The sequence below is a fragment of the Psammomys obesus genome, unplaced genomic scaffold (assembly GCF_907164565.1).
Source record: "Psammomys obesus unplaced genomic scaffold, mPsaObe1.curated_primary_1811, whole genome shotgun sequence".
NCBI lineage: Eukaryota > Metazoa > Chordata > Mammalia > Rodentia > Muridae > Psammomys > Psammomys obesus.
In genome coordinates, this window is record NW_026596046.1 from 13,587,618 (window position 1) to 13,610,190 (window position 22,573).

The following is a 22,573-nucleotide window of genomic DNA, read 5'->3' on the forward strand; positions in this document are numbered from 1 at the left end:
CCATCTTCGCAGAAATCCTACTGACCAGGTACCACCATAATCCACATTTTACATGTGAAAGAGCCCAGACAGAAAGCAACTGAGTAATTTTTCTGAGGTTGCCCCACAAAGAGTCAGCAGTGATACTTCAAACCCAAGTCACTTGGTCCTGACATCCATTATGTCAATGCAATCAGAATCTGTGCAAATGCTGGCAAGAGGGTGTCATGGCACAAAGACGGGAGTGGAGTTGTTTAGAGAGTGCTTGTACTATTGCTTTGCCTGTGTTTTCTCAGTCCTCGCCTCAGAAGTGCCATTAACCCTACTTATTTCTTGGGAAAACTGAGTAACAGGATTTGGAACTTGCCTAAGGTCATTGACTGATAACATAGCTAGCTGCCAAACTCTCATGGTCAAACTCCAATGCTCAAGTTATTATCCACTCTAGCATGACCCCTTGTGGAGAGAAGTCTGCACAGGGCATGGCTTCATTGCCACAGCCCATGATTAAGAAAAAGAGCAGGATAGTACAGAAGCATGAACTTTTTCAAAGACTTCAAAGTGAGACCGTCCTGCCATCATGCCCTGCTTGGCACTTACTATCTCTGTGGACTTAGATAGGGCTCTCTGAATTGCTTTCTATGTGTGGCTAACTCCACAGTGACTCTGAGACCCTCATCACCCTCTCCTTGATCCCCATAGATTCATGTTTTCTTGACCACACAGCAAGTCTCCTAAGTACCAAGCAGAAATCTCTGCTCAGAGTCTATGTGTCCTTCTCAGTTTGAGTCATAGATCTTCTTGATAAACATAGACGGCAAAATTGCAACAGCGTGAGCTCTGCAGATCATCACCACATTCCCTCGGCTCGTGCCCATCATTTGTCCTGCGAGAAGCTAAAGCTGCCACAATACTGCAGTTCTGCTAATGGGGTTGCTAGGCCACTGTGGTGCCAGAGTGACTGATGGGCATTAAACCATTATTGACATTGCCAGAATAAATAGGGACTCGGGTTTCAGCTGGGAAGAGCACAAAACAAGATGATGACATAGAAATGCTTAAGTCAGTTAGGGATGGATTGGTTTCAGTTGGAAATTCTGCTCTTCAGTTTGCCCTTTTAAAAATCTACTATTCTGGGTTGGAGAGATGATGGTTCAGCGGTTAAGAGCACTGGCTGCTCTTCCAGAGGAGCCAGGTTCATATTCCCAGTACCCACATGGGAACTCAAAACTGTTTGCAATTCCAGTTCCAGGGGATCCAACACCCTCACACAGACACACATGCAGGCAAAACACCAACACACAAATAAAAGTAAAAATAAATAAACTATTTAAAATCTACTCTTCAACATTTAAGGTTGGGTGGTGTGTATGTGCCTGTGTAGGGACACACACACACTCATTACTAAAAATTCTACTGGCATTTAAAAGCTTAATGACACACCAGCTTCTCAAAGCATTGCTTCTGTTTGTATACACTCAGTCGCCTTTGATTTTCTTGGTCATGCCTGATGGAATTTTAAACGGCATTATAGCTAAGCATAAATGTATAACTCAAGTTTCAATGGCCCTGAGACAATTTTTTTTGTTTGTCTAGTTTTGGAGTTTTGTTGTTTCTTTGGTGACAGTTCTTGTGTTTCTCTACATAAGCATTTTCTTACTTTTTTTTTTCCTGGATTTTGTGATAGTCTGACCAAAAAGCACAGGCTGACCTCAAGTTCAAGTCCTCCTGCTTCCACATCCTGAGTTCAGTCTCAGTTTTACTGAAGCACAATTGTATCCATTTGTTACATGTTGTCTCCAGAGGGTTTTGGTTATAGTGGTGGATTTGGTTAGTTGTGACAGAGGCCATCTGGGCTTCAAAAATGATTACTATCTCAGTCTGTTCAGAAATGTTTGCTATCTCTTCTTCCAAAGTCAAGGTCTAGAATCATACAAGATGAATCCTAGAGTTTATCTTTGAAGTTAGTAAGTCTTTTCTGTGTTCATGAAGACCTTCTTGTCTTGTGATATATAGTGTTTTGTTTTGTTTTAAGAAATGAGCTATTTTTTTTCTACAGGACTGTGTAACGGGTACCAGCATATAATAGACCAGAAATATGTACCTATTTTGCTGAATTTCTAAGTTGGGTGTCTGGACAGATGTAGAAATCTTGGGAGCCATAAATATTTTTTCTTGAATGAGAAAGTGGTTCATGTCAAATCTCAATACCTACATGTTTCTTGAGCTCTATATTTAGAGAGTAGATACGGTTTTCAGAACATTTGGCGATCAAGATAAGCCCTTGACTAACTTATGATAAATCTTTTCTATTCCACACCATTTGGGCCCATCTTCTCTATAACTTCACAAAATCCTCTCTGCCTCAAGCCCCGAGGGCTTGGATCTGACAGTGCTGGTCTGCTAGCTGACTTACAAGCTGGTCCTCTATCTTTCAGAATCCATCTGTGCTTCACACCATAGTTCTCAGCTCCCTGTGAGAACTCTGTGGGTACGCTCAAGCCCATCAGTTATCCAGAGCACGTGGGCACTCAGCCACTAACTAAGTACAGGAGAAACTGGGAGCAGATGCCACTGGATTCCGGGAAGACGCATAAAGAACAAATGATGAATGAGACCTCTGGTCTACTTCTTCCAAAATGTTATTGTTACTGTTACTTGGACAAGAATGATGATTTCATAGGAGAAGAGTCTGTCATTCAAGAAAACAAGATTTGGGGATCAAAGAAAGAGCTAAGAATCAAACAAACTTAAATAGAAAAGCAAGCTCTGATACCAGCTATGTAAGTTTGAATCAGTAAATTGGTAAATTGGTTTCCATAATACAATAACATGTTAATGGCAAAATGACTCTAAGACTATAACTTTGCTAGACATTGTGGCACATTTAAGGTGTCTAACAGTGACAGACGATATAAATGCTTATATATCCTCCTTTACTTGCATATAAGAATGTTACAAGGAAAAAGGCCTTTGGGAGTTTCTACTTACCAAGCATCCCTTTCTTGGAACTGGACAGACACATGTCTTTCTCTGCACTGGGCAGGGCAAAGCTCACCACGAATGCTTCAACCCCATCAGCCATCAAGGCCAAACCCAAGACAAAAAAGAGGGTCCACTGGAAGCGTCCATGGCCACACTCATCAATGATGGTCTCGTATTGGTGAGCCAACTGCTCCTCATCTTCCATCCTCTCAGCCATCAGGTCTGCCTGACCCCCGAGGCCATCTGCTCTGGAGGATGCCATCTTTGCCTGCTTAGACTTGACATCATCTGGATGAGGGATGCCCTGGTACTCGCCCTCATAGATCTCATCCTCCTCATCGTGGCCTTCTGTAACATCACTCTGTGCATCTTCTTCCGGGTTTGGCTCATTGCCCCGGTAGTAGCTATCACTGGAGGCGTAGCCCTCATAGTTGTCCCGATACCTGTAATCATCCATTCTTTGGTCTGGGCTTGTCTGGTAGCCTCTCAAGCTATATCTCTTGCTCCGTGGTAAATGTTTAGGCTATTCCGATAACCATCATCTATTATGTGGTTGAAATGATGAATATGTTCATATACCTTCTTTAGCCAAAGCTGCACCTTTTAAATTTGTTTCTCAAACCAACCAACTTCATACAAAGACAACGTAAACAGCCTTTTGCACTCGGTGTGTGTTCAATGTCTTTGGAAGGCGTCAAACTCTGGCCTGTTTTCCTTCTGTGACCCAGAAGCTTGTGCTGGGAGGCGCTAATGAAACATGGGTCCAGCTGCTCTCTTTGCCAAGGTGGGGGCAGTGCTTGGCAGCTCTCTGGCTATGAAGTTCGTTTGTCCTTCTGTTGAAAGTTGTGCCCTGGAGGTAGAGACAGGAAAGGAAATGGTTACAAACGGCTGAGACATGAATAAAATGAAAACATTTACTAATGCCCATACTTCATGTGAAAGGTGAGGTAGATTTTGGTTAGGCATTTGAATTCACATAAGCTAGATAGGGATTGAATCAGTGAGGCTGGCAAATGGAAACTACACACAGAGAAGTCTTTTAAGCTGTAAAAGAACCAAGTGAAGGTCAAAGGTCAGATCTTCTGCAGGAATGCAATAGGAAGTGGTCAAGGGACTTTCACTACCAGGCAACTTTATGTTATGGGTTTCCTTTGAACTTACCAAGCTTTCGGCAGTAATAGAAGTATCCTATGGATCAATTTCTATTATGTAAACACATGCTTTTCCAACTTCACTATGAAGTAACTGTATCATTTACATCTGAAAATGTAGAGCATAGAAATACCCTAGAGAGCTTTCTCCAAGGCTCAGCTTGCTTTTGAGATCAGCATTGCGGCTCAAGGGCCACTATAACCTTGTACTTGGTTCAAATGGGTAAGAATAGGAGCTGAGTCTGAGACCCAGAGCCACATCTCTCAGATTTTCTGAAGCATGACTCTGATGTATGACAGGCATGACGCCTCATTCCAAGCCTCAGTGCTCTCACTTGTATAGCAAAGACAATAGTTTAAGATTATAAACTAAGTACCAGCCTACAGATCAATATATTTCAGGCAATATTGTTTTCCTAGTTCTGGAAAACCAGGAACCAGCACTGTCTAATAACTCAGGTCTAACCACTGGTTCTCTCTGTTGACTCCAACACCTAAGAGGTAGATGCCCTGTCCAAATTGCCTTCCAGGACAGCAGTTTTCAACCTGTGGGTCACGACCCCTTTGGGGACAAATGACCCTTTCACAAAGGTAGCCTAAGACCATCAGAAAACACTGATAATAACATTATGATTCATAATGGTAGCAAAATGACAGTTAGAAAGTAGCAATGAAGAGAATGGTTTAGGGTCAACCCAACATAAAGAACTGTATTTAAGGATCACAAGCATTAGAAAGGTTGAGAATCTCGAGTCTCACAGGATTCGAGCCATCACTGAATCATGTACCCAAATGTGGACTGAAAATCAGCTACACAGTGAGAACTAGAGAAGGCATGAAAAAGGAAGGAAAGAAAGGGAAAAGGGGTAAGAGGAAAGAGTGGGGGGAGCAGGAAGGAACATTTCATCTAATGGGTAAAGCAACTGTGGCTCAGGAGGGGTTAATAACAGAAGTAAAGCTGGTTGTGCGAGGTCCACATCTCTTTACGGGGCTAACTCTTGAATGCTGTCCTGGGTGACGGACACATTAAAATGCAGAGTAACTTTGAAAACAGTCTCCAGAGCTCTAAAACTGGGACTTTTCACACAGCTCCCCAAGTAACCGAAAGGCCCCACCTCTCTGAGCAGGTCCTCCACAGGACAGGCTAGGCCCCTCCCTCAGCCCTTCTTTTCTCCAGCTGTGCCCAGGGGCCAGATTTTCTGACTGAGGTAGATATTCAGATCTCTTCCTATCAAAGCTGACAGAAACCCATTTGTTAATTCAGCCCACCTGCCAACAAATTCATAACCATCACGACTTTCTAGGCCTCCCGCCACACCTGGAACCCTCTGTCCTTTCTCGCATTCAGCAGATGTCACTTCACAATAGAAAACACACCCCTGCCCTTGCGGCAGCTGCTGGACTCCTTCCCTGCCCACAGTCCAGCTCTGGGCCCTCAGCCCCACACCTGCCACCTGGCTCTCCTCGCTTCAGCCTTGGATGGACTCTGGCTCTGGGAATCATCTAACTCCAATGATACAAGGTATTTTCTCATGGAAGGGTGATTTTAAAAAAAATGCTGGGTATCAAATGCAGGTGGCTCATTGGGAATGGAATAATGGCCTGATCTCCCAAAGACACTGAACTGCAGCGTGGAAATCAGGCCTGTAAATACCAAAACACCACTACCAACCCAGAAGACTTGTAGCAGTAATACTAAAGAAGCTAGCAAGAAATACTTAAAAGAATGACTCTCGCTCTACTCTTGCACAATTTTCACCGTCTCCAATAAACAAACTTCTCTTGGACCAGGCTGGTCTGGATCATGCCAGATTAATATTCTAAGTCAGTTTTTATTGCATGCATTTGGGAACCCTAGGAGGACAATAAATCACACATAAACAGCGGGGGAGCTTGCAGCATGCTGTCACGTGAAGAAGGTGTGCCAAGAGCCTGAGATCTGCTGGGTTATTTCTATTCTGGAGGCCTCGCCAAAATGTCACGAGCCGGGAAAGAAAGCTTCTCAATTCTGAAAGCATATGTGGGAAATACCACTTTGGGTAAAGATGCTGGGACTTTCTCTGTGGAAAGAGACGGGTCTTTGTCAAAACAAACCCCCCACTCCACTCCCCTGATCTGGCTAAAGAAAACGGCCGTGCAAGTCAAGCACAGTGAAGCAAAGGGGCCTCCCTGTTAAGCGGGGTTTTGTTTTTTTGGTTTTTGTTTTTTTTAGTATTTCTTGAAGCATCTTTCTCATTGAGAAATCCGAGTTATTTTTTTTTCCACAGAAGAACATTTTCTAGAGAACACAACATTTGCAATATTGTGGGTTAAATTGCCTCCTTCACAGAAGATAAATTGAACCCTGACCCTTAGGACCTGAGAGTGCGACCTCATTAAGAACAGAGTCCGAGACTGGAGAGGCCAGTCAGTGGGTTAGTGCTTGGTGTGCCAGCATGAGAAACTGAGTCAGATGCCCGGGAAGCACTTGGGTGGCAGGAAAAAGGAGACTTTATGGACCTGCTGGCCTCTAGCCTAGCTGAAATATAAAATGTCATGTGAGCTCCAGTCTTAGGAAGAGATCCTGTTTCAACAAAATAAGTGGAGAAAGTAAGAGAGAAACATACTGAATGAGTTTTTCTAGCCTCAGCATCTGTTCATAAGTATACGAGCAAGCACGCACGCGCGCGCGCGCGCGCGCGCGCGCGCGCGCGCACACACACACACACCCCCACCAAGTTTTACAGAAGTGCTAAAACAGGGCATTAGGGTGAGCCTAAACTAACTGTGACCTCAGGTAAAAGACAAATCTGGATGTGGAGACAGGAAGACAGATGCGCATGGAGGGAAGATGATGTGGGCTTTCAGGGACAGTGTCATCTACAAGCTACAGCAGGCTTGAGGCCACCAACATGGTGAAGCGGGCTGAGGACAGTGTCCCTCATGGCTTTCCAAAGAGCCAAGCTGCTGACTCCTTGATTTAGGTCTTCTAAGAGTCTCCGGAACTGGGACACAGCAGATCTCTTTCATCTGATCTACAAAAATCTGCAATATCTGTTACTCTGACCCTTTGAAAGAACAGTCAACAGGTTCATCAGCTACACAGCAAGGAAAAAACCACCCACAGGGGCAACCATTAGCTAAGCTCTCAAGTGATCACTTCCCATGATGCCTTGCCTATGCTCAGGGCCAAGAACGAATTGTGATTATCTGAGTCATGGATGGAGAGATGAAGGTCTGGGAGGATAAAAGGATGTGCCTATGTGAATGCAGAGAATTAGTACCAGGGACTGAGTGTGAAGCTTTCAAACACAATGTTGGGGGATGTGCAGAGAGAAATTAAACTGGAACCCAAGGAGGCAAGCCAAGGCCCCACACGCAGCTGGCAGCAAAACTAACCTTGATAGACAGTGGATCCCACTTCCACGACTGAGTTTTTCTCCCTACCCTCACCAGGCATTTCCCAGGATCTTTGGTGCGCACGGCCCTGTGTAAATGGACACAACGTAGCCCCATTCTCAAGAGGCTGATCCATTGTGAAAACATAAAATTCAAACAGCAGAGATCATCACTCGGTGGTGACACTTACACCCTGGTTAATCTTCATTGTCAACTTGACTGGATTTACGCTCTCTTGTGAGAGCTATCACTGGGATTGTCTAAGGGTGTTTCAAGGCAGATTTAACTGAGGAGGGTGGCACAACAACCATGGGCCAGAGTCCCAGACAGAATAAAACATCAGGTGCTCTGCGTCCCGAGTACAGTGGCAATGTGACCATCTGCCTCATATTCCCACCGTCATACCTTCAACGCTATGATGGATGGCACTTTCTTCCTGTTTTTGTCGGGCATTTTGTCACAGCCATGAGAAAAAAAAAACTAATACACAATTTTAATTATTATTTATGCTATCTTTGTTTATTGAGTACTTGACGTATTGCTTTGGGCCAGATCCTGGGCTAAGTTTATCTATCGTGTGTTTTACATCTTTTAGCCAGTATATGAACCCCGTGAGGCAGTCCCATGGTTATCACAATTTTCAGAGAAGAAGATTGCACATGAAGAAACCAGACAGGTGACCCAGAGAGGCATGGAGAAGTGGAATTCTACAAGGGGAATTCAGAGGAAGGAGGGCCACTGCTGGCTGAGACCTGCTGAGAAAGCATCCTAGGGGTAGGGAGACATCCAAAGGCAGAGAGGGCTCAGGGACACTTGGGCACCACAAGGAAGGCACCAGAAGCTGGAGGACAGGACCCGCAAGTGAGATTAGCTCTTGTTTTGTGGAGAGCAGTGAGAAGCCAGCTGGCCTGCAGCAGAGGATCCACAGGAAGTGAAGTGATCCACAGGAAGTGAAGGAGATTGATGGGAGTGGAAATCGAGGCCAATCTAGTGCTTTGATCAGAGGCAGGAATTTTGTATGAATGGGGCATGGGAGGAGAAAAGGGAGGATGGGTGGGATTAGGAGGGGCTGAGGGAGGTGGCTACAGTTGGGAGACAAAATGAATAAGTTGTAATTAATAACAATTAAATAAATGTTTTAAAAGACTGTGAAAATGAGTGGGGAGGGTGTTCAGTGAGACCTGGAAAGTTCTCAGTGGTGGGGGTATGAGTTCTGGCTTTAACAAAAATATGGGATGGGGGAGAATGAAACCAGGGAGAGGCATGTGCTAGAAGACATGTGTGGAATGACTAGCACATGCCCCTAGCATGGAGATGAGGACCAAGGCGACTAGAAGAGTGATGATTCTAGCCAGCCAAAGGCTAGCTTGCCAGTATTTCCAGGATCCTGTAATTTCTGTGTACTTAGGACAAACAAAGGATCTTCCCCACCAATTTGCCTTTTTGGCATGGCAGTAAGAAGTTTCTCAAAGACCCTTGTGTCTGGGAGACCCTGATTCTGTTCTTTCTTGCTACCTGTGCAGAAGTTACTAATGGCCTCTCAGTGCCTCGGATTCCTCGTCTGTTGTTAATGGTTATAATTATAGCACTCATGCATAAAGTCACCGTGAGGATTCAGTGAGCTGTCTGTAAACCTCAGTCACCACAGCTTCTGGCATGCACAGGTGTAACAACACAAATCTCATCTTATAATGTTTGCTCTCTAAGTATTGGGAATTCAAATGTAGCCAAGATCCCATCTTTAGCCCAACTCCCTCCCCATCTGAGCCCATCTGGGCTGTTGTAGAGAACCAAATACAAAGAACAGACTGACATTTAGCTACTCATTGCAAACTATTGGTTTCCAAACCTCCTGGTGCTGATCTATTTGTCATCTTTCTTTAACTCTTACAATAATAGCCTCATCTAGCTACACGATTCAGAATCATTTGCCATAGACACTTGTTTAGAACCAAGTTGAAAAACAACACTGTAATCAAATTATGTAGGTCTTCCCAGAAGTTTGAACACTGTGAGGCCTTAAACATACTCATTTATGAGAGGAAAAATTATTCCAAGAGAAAATAAATTTGGTAAGCACCCATTCTTTATTTGTGATTCTCTTTCACAGCACACACTGTCATATTGACAGCTGTAAAACCGAACAAAAATCTACTTGACACACAATGAGACACTATGACACACCCACCAGGATAGCTGTAATCAACAGATAGATGACAGCACATGTGGGCTACGAGGCGATGAAGTAGAACCATGAGAAATGGCTGGTGAGAATGAGAAATGGCTTAACCACTATGGAAAATAGTTTGCAAAAAAAAATTTACCCAAGAAAAATAAAGACATATGCTTACACAAAGACTTGAACATGTTCGCAGCAGTAGCATCTAGATAAGCTCCAAAGTGGGATTAACACAAGTGCCCACAAGCCCATGAACACATAAATGAAATGTCATGTATCTATGCAGTACAAGGTAAACTGACATTAAGAAGGACCAAATTAGTGATACATACAACAGTTTGGACAGATATTCAGCTAGTTACAAATGACCACAGATTGTCTCATTCTATTTACATAAAATAACCCGAATAAGCAAGTCCATAAAGAGAGAAAATAGGTCAGGGGTGGTCTAGGGCCATGGTAGGAGTGGGTGTTGAGTCCAAATGAACTTGAGGGAGTTGGGAAGCATAGAAGTGATGGGAATTCCTCGGAATAGTTTACAGTGGTGAATTTACAACTCAATATGCTCACTAAAAGTCCCTTATTTGTGTGTTCATGAGTAGATTCTGTGACATGGAATTATAGCTGCAATCTATACAGAGGTACCTCTCTAAAGCTGTTCCTACTAAAAAGGAGTCTATCTAATTTGCTAAAAATCTGTGTTTGCCACAGTCATAGGCCCTCTTCTCCTTGGAAATCCTAACAACATGTATGCATGCATGATCTTCTAAATAGTAAAATGCTGTTTTTTATCCAGAGTCTAGATATCTGGATTTGAGGGTCCATTCTGCTGCATCATCTAGAATCCACCTGTAGAAGAGAGAAGAACTCTACTGGAAAAGAAGATTAGGAAACATAGCCTAGTCATTGCCTGATGGGTCACAGCTAGGGAGAAAATAAAACATGAAGCTTTTCTCCAGGTCCAGTCAAGCTCTGGTAGTAGATTATTAAGAGCAGGGTGTATTTGCACTTCAGTGCAAATAGTAACAGAAGATGATACCCTTAGAAAAAACAGGAGCAACCACAGAAGAGCTGGTGCACTGGTGTCCTGCTTGGCAGAAGCCAGTAGTAGTTGTGCCTTGGCTAAAATTAGCTTTGATAAGAAATTCACCCCAATTGATGAGGGCAAACGAAGAACACAATGATAAGGCCTTATGATTAAGAGATCTCATAACATCAGGTACCCCTGACTGTTGGACAGGAACTTGGAGAAGACTGAGACATACAAGGACACGTCTCATAGAATGTTCCTTAAGAAGCTCATTGTTAGCAAGGTGATGGCGATGGTGCATTCTTTTCATTTCAGCACCCAAGAGGGCAGAAGCAGACAGATCTCTATGGGTTTGAGAACTGCCTATATAGTCTATAAAGAGAGTCCCAGAACTGCCAAGGGTACACAGATAAACCCTGTCTCAAAAAATTAAGAAGAAGAGGAGGACAGGAAGAGGAAGAAGGGGAGAAGGGAAAAGCAGCTCATTGTCATCTATTTCTACATGAACATTAATGGGGCGAGGCAACAAACTCAGATAGTTACTAAAGAGATGCTCATGTGCCCCAGTGAGCTTAGATGCTGCTGCAGTGCTGACCCCAAATACGCCAGCTCGGCATTTGAAAAATCAACAGACACAAGAAGTCTCTCTGGCCCTCCCTTTTCCTATCTCCACCGAAGCCACTCACAAAAGAATTCTTGGCTCTGCTACTAAAGTAGGTCATAAAATCCTCATTCCACAGGTGCCCACCTAAAGCCCAAAGGAAATGAACGTCCTTATCTATGAAGAGTCTAAACAAACAGGCCTTGTATCATTTGTTACTATCGAACCCACTCCTTTGACTTCTACACAGCTCACTATAGACCTTCCTGATTCTTGCTCCATCATTACTGAGGCTTCCTGTGTCATACAGAACTATCATCTCTGTTCAATTTTGCTATTACAGTTTGAATATGAAATATCTCCATTATCCCCTTTATTCTGATGTTTGGTCCCCTAGGGATACTACTTTGGGAAGTTGTGGGAACTTCAGTATGTGGGTCCTAGATAGAGGAAGTAGGTTACTCAGGGAAAATTTTGGGGAGTATCTTATCCCTGGCCACTTAATGTCACTTTCTGTTTCCTGGTCTACCATGATGTGAACTTAGCTGTTCCTCCTTTTTCTTCACCATAATGAACTGAACACTATAAACCAGTGGTCCTCAACCTTCCTAATGCTGTGACCCATTTTGGTGACCCCAAAGCATAAAATTATTTTCATTGCTACTTCGTAGCTTATATATAGTTTTTCTAGTTATGAATCATGATACAAATATCTGTGTTTTCCAATAGTGTTAGGTGACCCCTTTAAAATGGTCATTTGACCCTACAAAGGGTTCATGACCCACAGGTTAGAAATCACTGCTATAAACTGTGAACTCAGATAAATCCTTCTTTGTTTGAGTTGTGTCTATCAGATGTTTTGATCACAGTGATGCAAAGGCTAATACATTGTCTATATTGTTATATCTTCTTCCACCTATGAACCTAGTAGTAGGTGAGACCTCTCCCTCCCCTACACTGACTCCTCTTTGCGTTTTGTCTTTGCTGAGAAGTCAACACCAATAATGAAGACTTGGAGATGCAGGAGAAAGGCCACTTTATAGATTACTGAGCTGTTGTCCTAAACTTGTCTTCAAGTCATTGTGGGCCCCTGGGTCAATCCCTGCCTCTTGAGGCCCCAGGCCCTCTCCTCTCCAGCGGAGCTGTGCTGAATTGTTTCTGTGCAGCCATCTGCTTCGATACTTTCTTGTGTGTTTATGCAAACACACAATGTGTCATCTGAGAAATATGCAATGTAAGTTTTCTTATTTTAATATCTAGGATAGTGTCTCTTTCTAATTAAGAGCAGTGTTTATAGGGTGACAACTTTGATAGCTCTTAATTTTTGAACACTTAGAATTGCTCTAAGAAGTCCCTTGGCCTATGCGTGTTCTGTATTAGCATATTAATGTCTCTTTGTTTACTGTGTGTGTTTCTCTGCTGGAAATCTATGAACAAGTGCAGGATAAGGAACATAGTGTGTTTTTTTTCGTTCTGAATCACCATCACCAAATGCATAGTCTTTGAACATAGCAGGTCTTTGAAAATGTTTGCTCAACCAAGAAGGTTAATTGATACTCAGTGCCTCACTAAAACCAAGTCAAAATCCACCTGGAGGCCAGAGGGCCCCTCCTTACTGTAAATAGACTCACTAGTTTAATGCTGTTTAAATTAATACTTTTATTTTTAAAAGAAAAAAAATGAAAAGGCTAGATCAGTAAGATGCTGAGAAAGCCTCCACCTCCTCACACCTTTCTAATCCTGGCAGCATCCTAGTTGAGGTGGTGGGGCCACAGTGCTTTAAGAGAGCTTGAGTTGTCTGTTACCAAGTTTCTGAATATCAACTACATTTTAGTCACCTGTGATATTTCTTGAAATATGTTGGTATCTCTGGAAGAGGTCATATCAACTCTGGGTTGAAAATAACAGGACTCACTTATCTGGTTGGGAATGGGAGACTGCTCTTTGAAACTCCAAAAAATGCTTCTAGATTTGCCCCACTCACGACCGTGCTAGTTCATTAGTGCTACAATCTTAACTGTACATCTCCCTTCTTAGCTGAACCACCCACCCACCTCAGTTCCATTGTATAAGAATGAAAAGCTGGTTTTCTGTGAGAAACAACTGGGGTTAAGCAAGGCCAGCCCTCTGATAACCTCCTGATTGTTTTCTCAAAAAATTAAAAGAAATCTTTTAAAGTACAGCAAGACTTAGTTGGACGCTACAGTATGTCTCTTGCTTTTAAAATAGAAAAGTAGGAATTGTGAGAGTGGCTAGCCAAGGACTGGTCCAGCTTGAGACCCATGCCATGAGAAGGAGCCCATCCCTAACACTGCCTGAAGGGTCAAGACACAGAGGATGGATGGGTTCAGAGGCCTAGGATAGAACCAAACATGAGTGGCAAAAAAAAAGTCAATGAAATGGTTTCTAATGATATTCTGCCATGTTCATAAACTGACATCTACTCCAATTGTCATCAGAGAGGTTTAATCCACAAACTGGTGGAGACAAATGCAGAGACCCACAGGCAAACACAAGCTTGGGGAATCCTGCTGAAGATGGGGAGGAAGTATTGTAGGAGCCGTCAGGGTCAAGGATATCACAAGAACCCCACAAAATCGATTACCCCGGCCCTATGGGGCTCGCTGAGACTAAAACAACAGTCACAGGACTTGAATGGGTCTACCCTAGGCCCTCTGTATATACATAATAGTTGTGTAGCTTGGTGTTTTTGCAAGACTCCTAACAGAGAGAGTGAGGGCTGTCCCTGACTCTTTGCCTACTTTTGGGAACCCTTGTCCTTCTACTGGGTTGCCTTTTGCAGCCTTAATATTAGGAGAGGTGACTATTGCAAGCTAACATGCCATGTTTGGTTGATATCCCTGAGAGGCCTGTCCTTTTCTGAAGGGAAACAGTGAAGGAGTGAATGGAAAAGGAAAAGGAAAAGGTATGGAGTGGAGGGAAAGGAAACTGCAGTCAGGATGTAATATATATATATATATATATGAGAATAAATTAATAAAAAAATAGAAAAGTAGGACAATAACTGATAAAGAATGTTAATTATAGCATTGTTTATATTAACAAATATTGAAGTAAATCAAGCTAACAAGGAGACAGGCAAATAAATCTTGAATATGTATATAGTGAAATGATATGGTAATATAAACACTATGCCTTTGAAGGACTTCTATTTTAAAAAAAGAAAATGAGAAACTATTTTAGTAAAAACATTAGGAATATCACATATTCATATATTAGGCCAATAATATCCATAGTATGACATAAATTTGTAGATTTTATTTTATGCAAATATCTCTGGCAGGATTATCTTAATAAGACCTAAGTGTTCACTTCTTACCCCGTGTTAAGATTGTTAGATCCCTTTCTGCCCACATTCTGAAGCCCAGACAGTGTTTTTCACTATGTGGCCTGCCCTGTCAGGAGAATCTTTTGGTACTGTTCAAATGCAGACTTATGGAAGAATCACTGAAGTTTCCCTCAGTGTGAAAGACCTACCTCTGGCCTAACCCCTCTTCCCCTGGAAGCTAATCATATCTTTGTGATCCCAAAGCAAAAACCAAAGAGACATCCTGCCTTCAAATACCTAGGTACCTTCCAGCAGTTGAATCAGAAGAGAAGAAGACATGGGTTGCTGCTCAAAATTACAGAGATACCCAACCACTGGGATCACACCCAGAGGCCAGGGGATATGAGTTCCCTAAGAGGAGACGGAACCAACAGCCAGGTTTCAATCTACAGTACAACCTGTATGGGTCAGGTTTCCTCGAGCAATGTGTCTTTAGTCCAGCCAAAGCAGAACTGCCAGTAGAAGTCAGCAGGCTTGCAACACTGATCAGCAGAAACATGGTGAGAAACCAGCAAGCCAGGCATCCCACCCTTTAGAAGACCTCTTCACTGAGCTCTCTGATAGGCTGGAAAGGAAATGGAGACTGACAAAAACCAGTTATGGACCCATAAGTGGTCGTGCACAGCTGTAATCCCAGCTCTTGAAAGGTGAAGCAGGAAGACTACCATAAATTTAAGGGTTGCCTGAGCTATATAGCAAGATGGCAAGACCCTGTCTCAAAACTAAAATCAAATTTATGGGAACCTTGCCAGTGCCTCATCTCTGATTTGATTTTATCACATTTTTTTCACAGCATTTCTTCCCTTGGAGTCAGTGTTACAAAGCAGATGTTTGACATTGTATATATTTATAGGAACCACCTATGTAAATCAGACCAGAGTGACCCTGGAAGCTTTGATTTCTTCATGTGTGAAATGAGGAGAAGATAACATCCTAGTTATTGAGTTTTTATGAAGGAAATATTTTCACAAAGCTTGGTATAGTGTCAGTGACCAAGAAGGAACTCAGCAATAAAAGCTACTGTGTGAGGCTGGGGAGATGGCTGAGTGGTTAAGAGCACTGACTGCTCTTCTTCCAGAGGACCTGGGTTCAATTCCTAGCACCCACATGCCAGCTCACAACTGTCTGTAACTCCAGTTCTGGAGGATCTGACACCCTCACACAGACACACATGCAGACAAAACACCAATTCATATGAAATATAAATAACTTCTTGAAAAATTTAAAAAGCTACTGTGAAAATATACCACAAAGAGAAGAGCCTTGCTCTGCTTGCATCACTTACACCTCAAAGCACAAAGGAGCCGAAGGGACAATGGGGACTTTAGCTTCATCTCCACACAAATGCAAATGTTCAGTCTTTTGGGGGAGAGTCTTTAGATTTGGAGTGCCCCCCCTCGCCCGGAGCCCTGCCCTGAACCTCCATGCCACCCTGGTCTAGGGTCATGACCCCCTTCCACAAGCTCCTGAATATCCTCCGTGTACTGTACTGACCCTGAGTCGTAGGCACCACTCATATTTTGTTCCCAAAATGAATAATTGCTAAGGTGAAAACTTCCAAAGCGGCCATGCTGCACTTCATAGTACCTAACATGATTTTACACCGTTAAATAGCATCAAATTGCATGGAGAAAAAGTGACTCTTTATCTATTGGTCATTTAGTTCTTTTTGAGGTAAGGCTCTTCAGACATGCCAGCTTAGGTCTACCAGCTCCCTGTTAACTCTCTAACTATCATTTCTTACAAAATAGGTACAATCCTCAAGCTCAGAACCTTTAAAAGGGACAACTGCAGCTTACAGAAGGCATCATGCTATTGCAGCATTTTCACTGGCTTTATTCTTGTGACTCACACAACATCTACAGTAGTAATGCAGTTTCTTAAGTGAACCCATCCAGTTGATCACTTGACCCTGGAGAGGATGCCTTGCCAGGCCACAATGGAAGAGGATGCAGGCAGTCCTGAAAAGACTTGATAGTCTGGAGTCAGTTAGTAAGGGAGGAGGAATCCCCCTTTCTGAGAACTAGGGGGACTATAGGGATGGGGTAGACCAGGAGAAGATGAGGGAGGGGCTATGATTGAAATGTAAAGTGAATAAATGAATTTTAAAAAATTTTAAATTAAAAAGATGTTATTTTCAAAGAACATGGAAGAACATGGGAATGGTCTTTGACAAAGGTACAAACTAATATATTCTGAACTGAGTAATTTGTCCTCTTACTTCAATCTTGCAACACTGGGACATAGTTAACTTTACCTTTCATTCTATAGATGACACAACCGAAGCTCAAAGAGAACAACTCTCTTGCCCTTAGCGAGTAAATTTAGAAGTCTGCATTCAAACCCTTCTACACCACGCTGCCTGCCTGTTGTGTTTACTGAATCTCTGGCTGCTTGGACAGCCCCTGGCCACCAATTATAGATCAGAAAACGTTGACTATGTGTGGACATCTACCAACTGCCACTGGGAAGGCCAGCCTATCACGCAGCACCTGTGCCCAGTCTAAAGCTGGTTTTCCTCTCTTCTCTATAATTCTGCTTTCCATTACAAGTTTACACCACGACTAGAGACACCCTAGCATGATCGATCACTTAGGAGTATTTGCACCTTAGGCCTACCCCGAGGCTGACACTCATACCAAATCAAGCAAATCCAGGTGATGCCAAACTATCAGGTGAAGGGATCCCCATGGTGGGCAAGTTTGGGGAGACGGCTGAGGATGCGTGCAGAAGGAAAGGTGGAAACAGGCTGGCAAGGACTTAAGTGACAACAGAAAGCATCAGCTGATTGACACCTCAAAGCCTGAGAAGAGGAACCAGCACGGGAGTTGGACAGAGGAAAAGGAGGCACATTTGGAAGTATGAGATGCTCTGTTCCTGCTTATTTTATCTGAGACATTTTTCCTTTGAAAAGAAAAGTAGAGGCAGCTGGGCATAGTAGCACATGCCTGTTATTCTAGCACCTGGGGAGGCAGAAGTGGGTGAATCTCTGTAAGTATGAGGCCAACCTGGTCTACAAATTGAGTCCAGAACAGCCAATGCTACATAGAGAAACCCTGTCTCGAAAAAAAAAAAAAAAAAGGAGAAAGAAGAAGGAGGAGGAGAAGGAGACGCAGCTATTACAGTGAAAACCTCTGCTACTGAACAGATGCACATGAAAGCTCATGGAACACAACCCCTAAGAAATCATGTATTATATAGTAGGTCGTATTTCCACCAAACTTCAATCTCCTGGAGAAAGGAAGATATATAACCTTCTGGGCATTTCAAAACAATTCTACAGGTAGAACGCTTGTCTCAAAAATAGAGAACAAATAGCTTAAACCACTAAGCCAATAATGAAATCATGGCTGACCTTGGAGATTGTCTTGGCCACCACAAAATAAACCATAACGGAGAGTTCAATGATCCCCTCCTAGTATGGTTGGCAGAGTATTAGGAAGCCTGGGAGACTGATAAAGATATCAAGGTGGATTTAGGGCTATTTCTCCAACACACACTCAAAGGCCCGCCTGAGAAGAGTGGGCAAACCACAAGACCCGCCTCATCTGTCTTGACTTGCCTCTGATTCAGATAATTTTCTTTCTGGAAATGAACTGACCTTTGGTTACAAACTAGCCCTGCCATTGTCCAGTCCTGGTGATGCCCCATCTTCTAGGACTGCATCTCAGACCCACTAAGGTACCACTTTCTGCTTACTAGGGTTCCCTAGTCTTTATTGCCTAGCTATGGTCTCACACAGTCAGCCTACAACTCTCTTGGCCTTTGAAAAACCTCCTCACTTCTCTCAATGGGGAAATTATAGAGACTTCACAGCTGATCTTGCAGCCCCATCTATTTTCCTGAAGTGATTTTTTAAAACTCATTTCAATGTATTGCCATCCCTACCTCCGTCTCTTAATTATCCCCAAATCACTAAGCCCTAAGAGATTTTGGCCCCATGATTCTCCTCTGCCATGACAACCCCCCCCACTCCAGCATACTACTTCTGTGTAATTAGTCCCTTTTTCTCTCTCTCCATCCTCATTCCCTAATTCAGCCTTGGCAACGTATAAACTTTGTAATTAGAAAGGGCTCAAATGTTGCCAGGAATGCAAACACATTTAGCTTTAGAGCCTAGCATTTTGTGCCATTCTGGGCTCTGCTCCAAACACTAGAGAAATAGAGAAAGAGGGGAAAGGAAGAAAGCATTAGTGAGCATATAGTCCACGTCTGGGATATTCTAATACACAATCTCCATGCTCCCGAAGACTGGGAGAGAACTTCGTGAGCTCAGAGACCCAAAAGATGTTGTCGAGGTTACAAAGCTGAAGAAGGGCAGAACAGATTCCATCCCTGGTCTGTACCTTTTATCAGTTGAACCCAAAATGTCATGTTCTAAACCACTGGTCTCCAGATAATGGCACTATTTTTGGAGGTTATGGATATTTTGGAGAGATGGGGAAACACTGGTAGAAGTAGGTCTCGAGGAATGGGTCTTTGAAGATTATACCTGGCCCCCCTCCCTCCCTTCCTCCCTCCTTACCTCCTGATCAGCCATCATGTGACCATCCCTGCCACACCCAGCAGCCACACTGACTTAAACCACTCTTCCTTCCTCCACCCTGGCGCACACAGAACCTTCTGAAACCGTGAACTGAAGTAAACCGTTCTTCTCTTAAGCTGTTTCTGTCAGGCACTATGGTAACAATGGTGCAGAGACAACGAGTCAAATACCTTGTTGTCCCTGCTGTGGTCTTTGGGCTTCACAAAATATTGCATGTGACCTCCATCTGATGTGCCTGACTGGCCCCACACTGAGAGAATGACTTTCTCCACATGCCTCTTTTCATGTTCAAATGATGCTACCCACCGGCAAGAAAAGATGCCCAGCACTGTCAACATTTTTCAAGAACCTGCGAGAGACAGAGGACTATCTCTCATCCTTACAAGTGATCACTAGATTGTGAGCACCCAGATGGGAGCCTACAACCATACCTCATGTGTAGCATGTACCAGGACTTCCCACGGACTTCTTCCAAGTCCAGCCTAGAGTGATGGAAACCCAAGCAGCCCATTGTGGCATCCTTTATTAAACTGACTCTGAATATTGAAACATCTGGCAGTGCCATGTCAGAGGATCCTGATGGGGAACAGGAGAGGGAGGAGATGAAGAGCCACCAAGCTGAGGGCAATAATCAGGTCAGCTTCAAAACTATGTCGTTATTATTCTATCCTGTCTTTCTCTTTTTCAGTTTTGGACAGAATCTTAATAAATATCCCTCAAACTTATAACTGTCCTTCTTCCACTTCTCAAATGCTAAGATTAAGAGTGTATACCACCATACCCAATACCCTCCTATGTCTAAATTACAACATTGTATAGAGGATTGTCTCAAACAGGGGCTTTTTAAAGGTGCTCTAGCAAGAATGTTTTTATAGGCTTCTGAAAGCCTCTCCCCCAGCTACTAGAAACAGATGGCACATAGCTGCAGGAAGGACATTCCTACATCAGACAGCCACAGGATCCACCCCCAATGCTGCTGGCTGCTGTCATCAGGAGCCCTGAAGCCAAACACAAGATGTCTTTCGGAGCTGCATGACTACACACTGTCATCAGGGAAGTGATTTTTAACCACTTTCGCCTTGCAATGAAACCAGCTAGCACCCTGTTGTTTTCTTTTCAATGGCGGAAGAGCAAACAAACAAACAAATACTTCTTTGTCATAAGCTGTGCGGCCATTGTTCCCTCTAGAAATCCTAGGAAGCAAGAGGTCATCTGCAGATTATTGTGCACTAAGTTGAAGTACAGATACTTGGGCTTGTGAACTGGGAAAGCTTTGTGGTCTCTGCTGGGGACATGGGAACAAGCTTCTCAGACTTAAGCAAGCTTCTAGCATGTGGAAAGTTGCAGCGGCCTACACTGATCCAGAGATCCAAATCAGGCCGTGGATACAGGGTGTAGATAAGAAACTCTGCTCCAGAATGTGGCACCTTGGTCAGCGAGGAAACAGCAGAAGTGCAGTGTTGATTTCCCCCAGCCCTTCCTCCCCAGAAGCACCTGTAGACCCCACTTCTCCTCACATCTCCTTCATGGAAGGAAACCATAAAACCTGAAGAGATCACTCTCTTACCTTCTCCCTACTCCACGACACCCCAAGAGACTGTTGTCCTTCCCTACATCTGGAGTTGGAAGGAATGACGACAAGGAACATCAAGAAGAAATGGAAAAACAAACAAACAACAACAACAACAACAAAAAAGACCTCTTGCCTTTTCCTGTCCCAGATGCTGCAGGAGCCACAGTTTTCTGTGCAAACATGGCCAAGTCCAAGAGCAACACCACACACAACCAGTCCTGCAAATGGCACAGAAATGGCATCAAGAAACCCAGGTCACATACCTATGAATCTCTTAAGGGGGTACACTCCAAGTTCTTGAGGAACATGGACTTTGCCAAGAAGCACAAGAAAGGCCTGAAGAAGATGCAGGCAAGCAACGGAAAGGCAGTGAGTGCGCCTTGTGAATCCTGCAGCAGTTAAGCCCAAAATGCCAAAGGGCCCCAGCTGGAAACTCAGCCATCTGGCTTTCATCGCTCCCCCGAGCTTGGGAAGTGGTCAAGGATCGTAGGCTCTGCCAACCAAACCCCAAGGTTCAAACCAAGACAGAGCTGAGGCCAAGGCTTCAGCTACAGCTCAAGCTCCCAAAGGTGTCCAGGCCCCTGTGAAGACTCCATAGGAAAGGCTTCTGTTAAAGTGAACACAGACGGACTGGTGTGACACACCCACCTACACACTATTTACAGATGACCAGTGTCCTATGCTGTTTTTACAAATAAACCTGAGGCAAGATCTGTAAAAAAAAAAAAAAAATCTTGCCAAGTCTCCCACCCCACCCTCGCCATTAGATCATATCACACATTTGCCTAACTTTCCACAAAAATACTCAGATACTCAAATCGTCCCACAGCTTTGAAGTTGCATTGCCAAAGCTCCTTGAGCTGCACAAAACTTATATTAGATAAATTTGGTTGCTTTTCTCTGGTTAGTCTGTTTCTTATTATGGGGTCTCAGCCATGAACTTTACAGCAAGTAAGGAAATTATTTTTCTACCCTACAACATTGTGCCGATTTAACAGACTAGATGCTTCTGCCCTCTACTTGAACAAACTGGACAAATGATTTCCCGGTGGGTACCCTGTCCATCACAGAGACTGTTTCAAGCACAGTGGCTTAGGAGATTCCTTCCTGAGCCGGGGATTTTCCTCTGATGCAGCCTGATGCAGTACGCCTTCTACAAAACCACCAGTCTCACATTTAAAAGTACCCGACATAAGAGTATTTCAGAGAAAACTGCTCACCATTCAGTTTTCCATCCCACCATCTTGTGGTGCTGGGAATTTAACTAAAGGCCCTTTATACACTAGGCAGGCACTCTCCCACTGAGCTATATTCCCAGCCCTCAACTGCATGTCTTTTACAGAATTACCAATTTACTTTCACTCTCAACCTAGCCCTTCTTTCTTGCCCCCTTCAGCCTCTCTGGAAGATGTATCCCCAGCAATGAGCAACAATCCACTTTTCTACTGGGACGATGATCACAAATAAAAGATTCTAACATTAGACCACGAATCTGTCAAGCTTCAAGGTCAGCCAGAGGACCGCTCCCCATCCCCACCCACCCACCCCAGACCTGCTGACTTCTCAGTGTTCGTTTTCTGCTGCTGAATATATTCAAGAGAAACAACCTCAAGGACTGGGTCTAACATTTGTAACATTACAGCATGTCAGCTGACAAACCAGAAGAAATATAGTATTCTCTTCAGTAAACATGCACTCTACAACCGCTTGCTTCTCACCCAACTAACAAGAGGAATTTCTAATCTTCAGCCTTGAAGTAGGCATTGCCCACTGTATGCCTAAATGAACAGCTCTTCTCAAAT

At 43.6% G+C, this 22,573-nt stretch overlaps 1 protein-coding gene across 3 annotated transcripts in view; it reads right to left on the reverse strand.

Annotated features, from left to right (window-relative positions):
• Sv2b (synaptic vesicle glycoprotein 2B) overlaps positions 1-22,573 on the reverse strand; it is a 168,652-nt gene that overhangs the window by 63,532 nt on the left and 82,547 nt on the right. For all 3 annotated transcript variants that reach the window (XM_055623267.1, XM_055623266.1, XM_055623268.1), the window contains exon 2: positions 2,971-3,814. In XM_055623267.1, coding sequence (XP_055479242.1) covers positions 2,971-3,421 — 451 coding nt within the window. In that variant the 5' untranslated portion in view covers positions 3,422-3,814. The remainder of the gene's footprint in view (positions 1-2,970; positions 3,815-22,573) is intronic.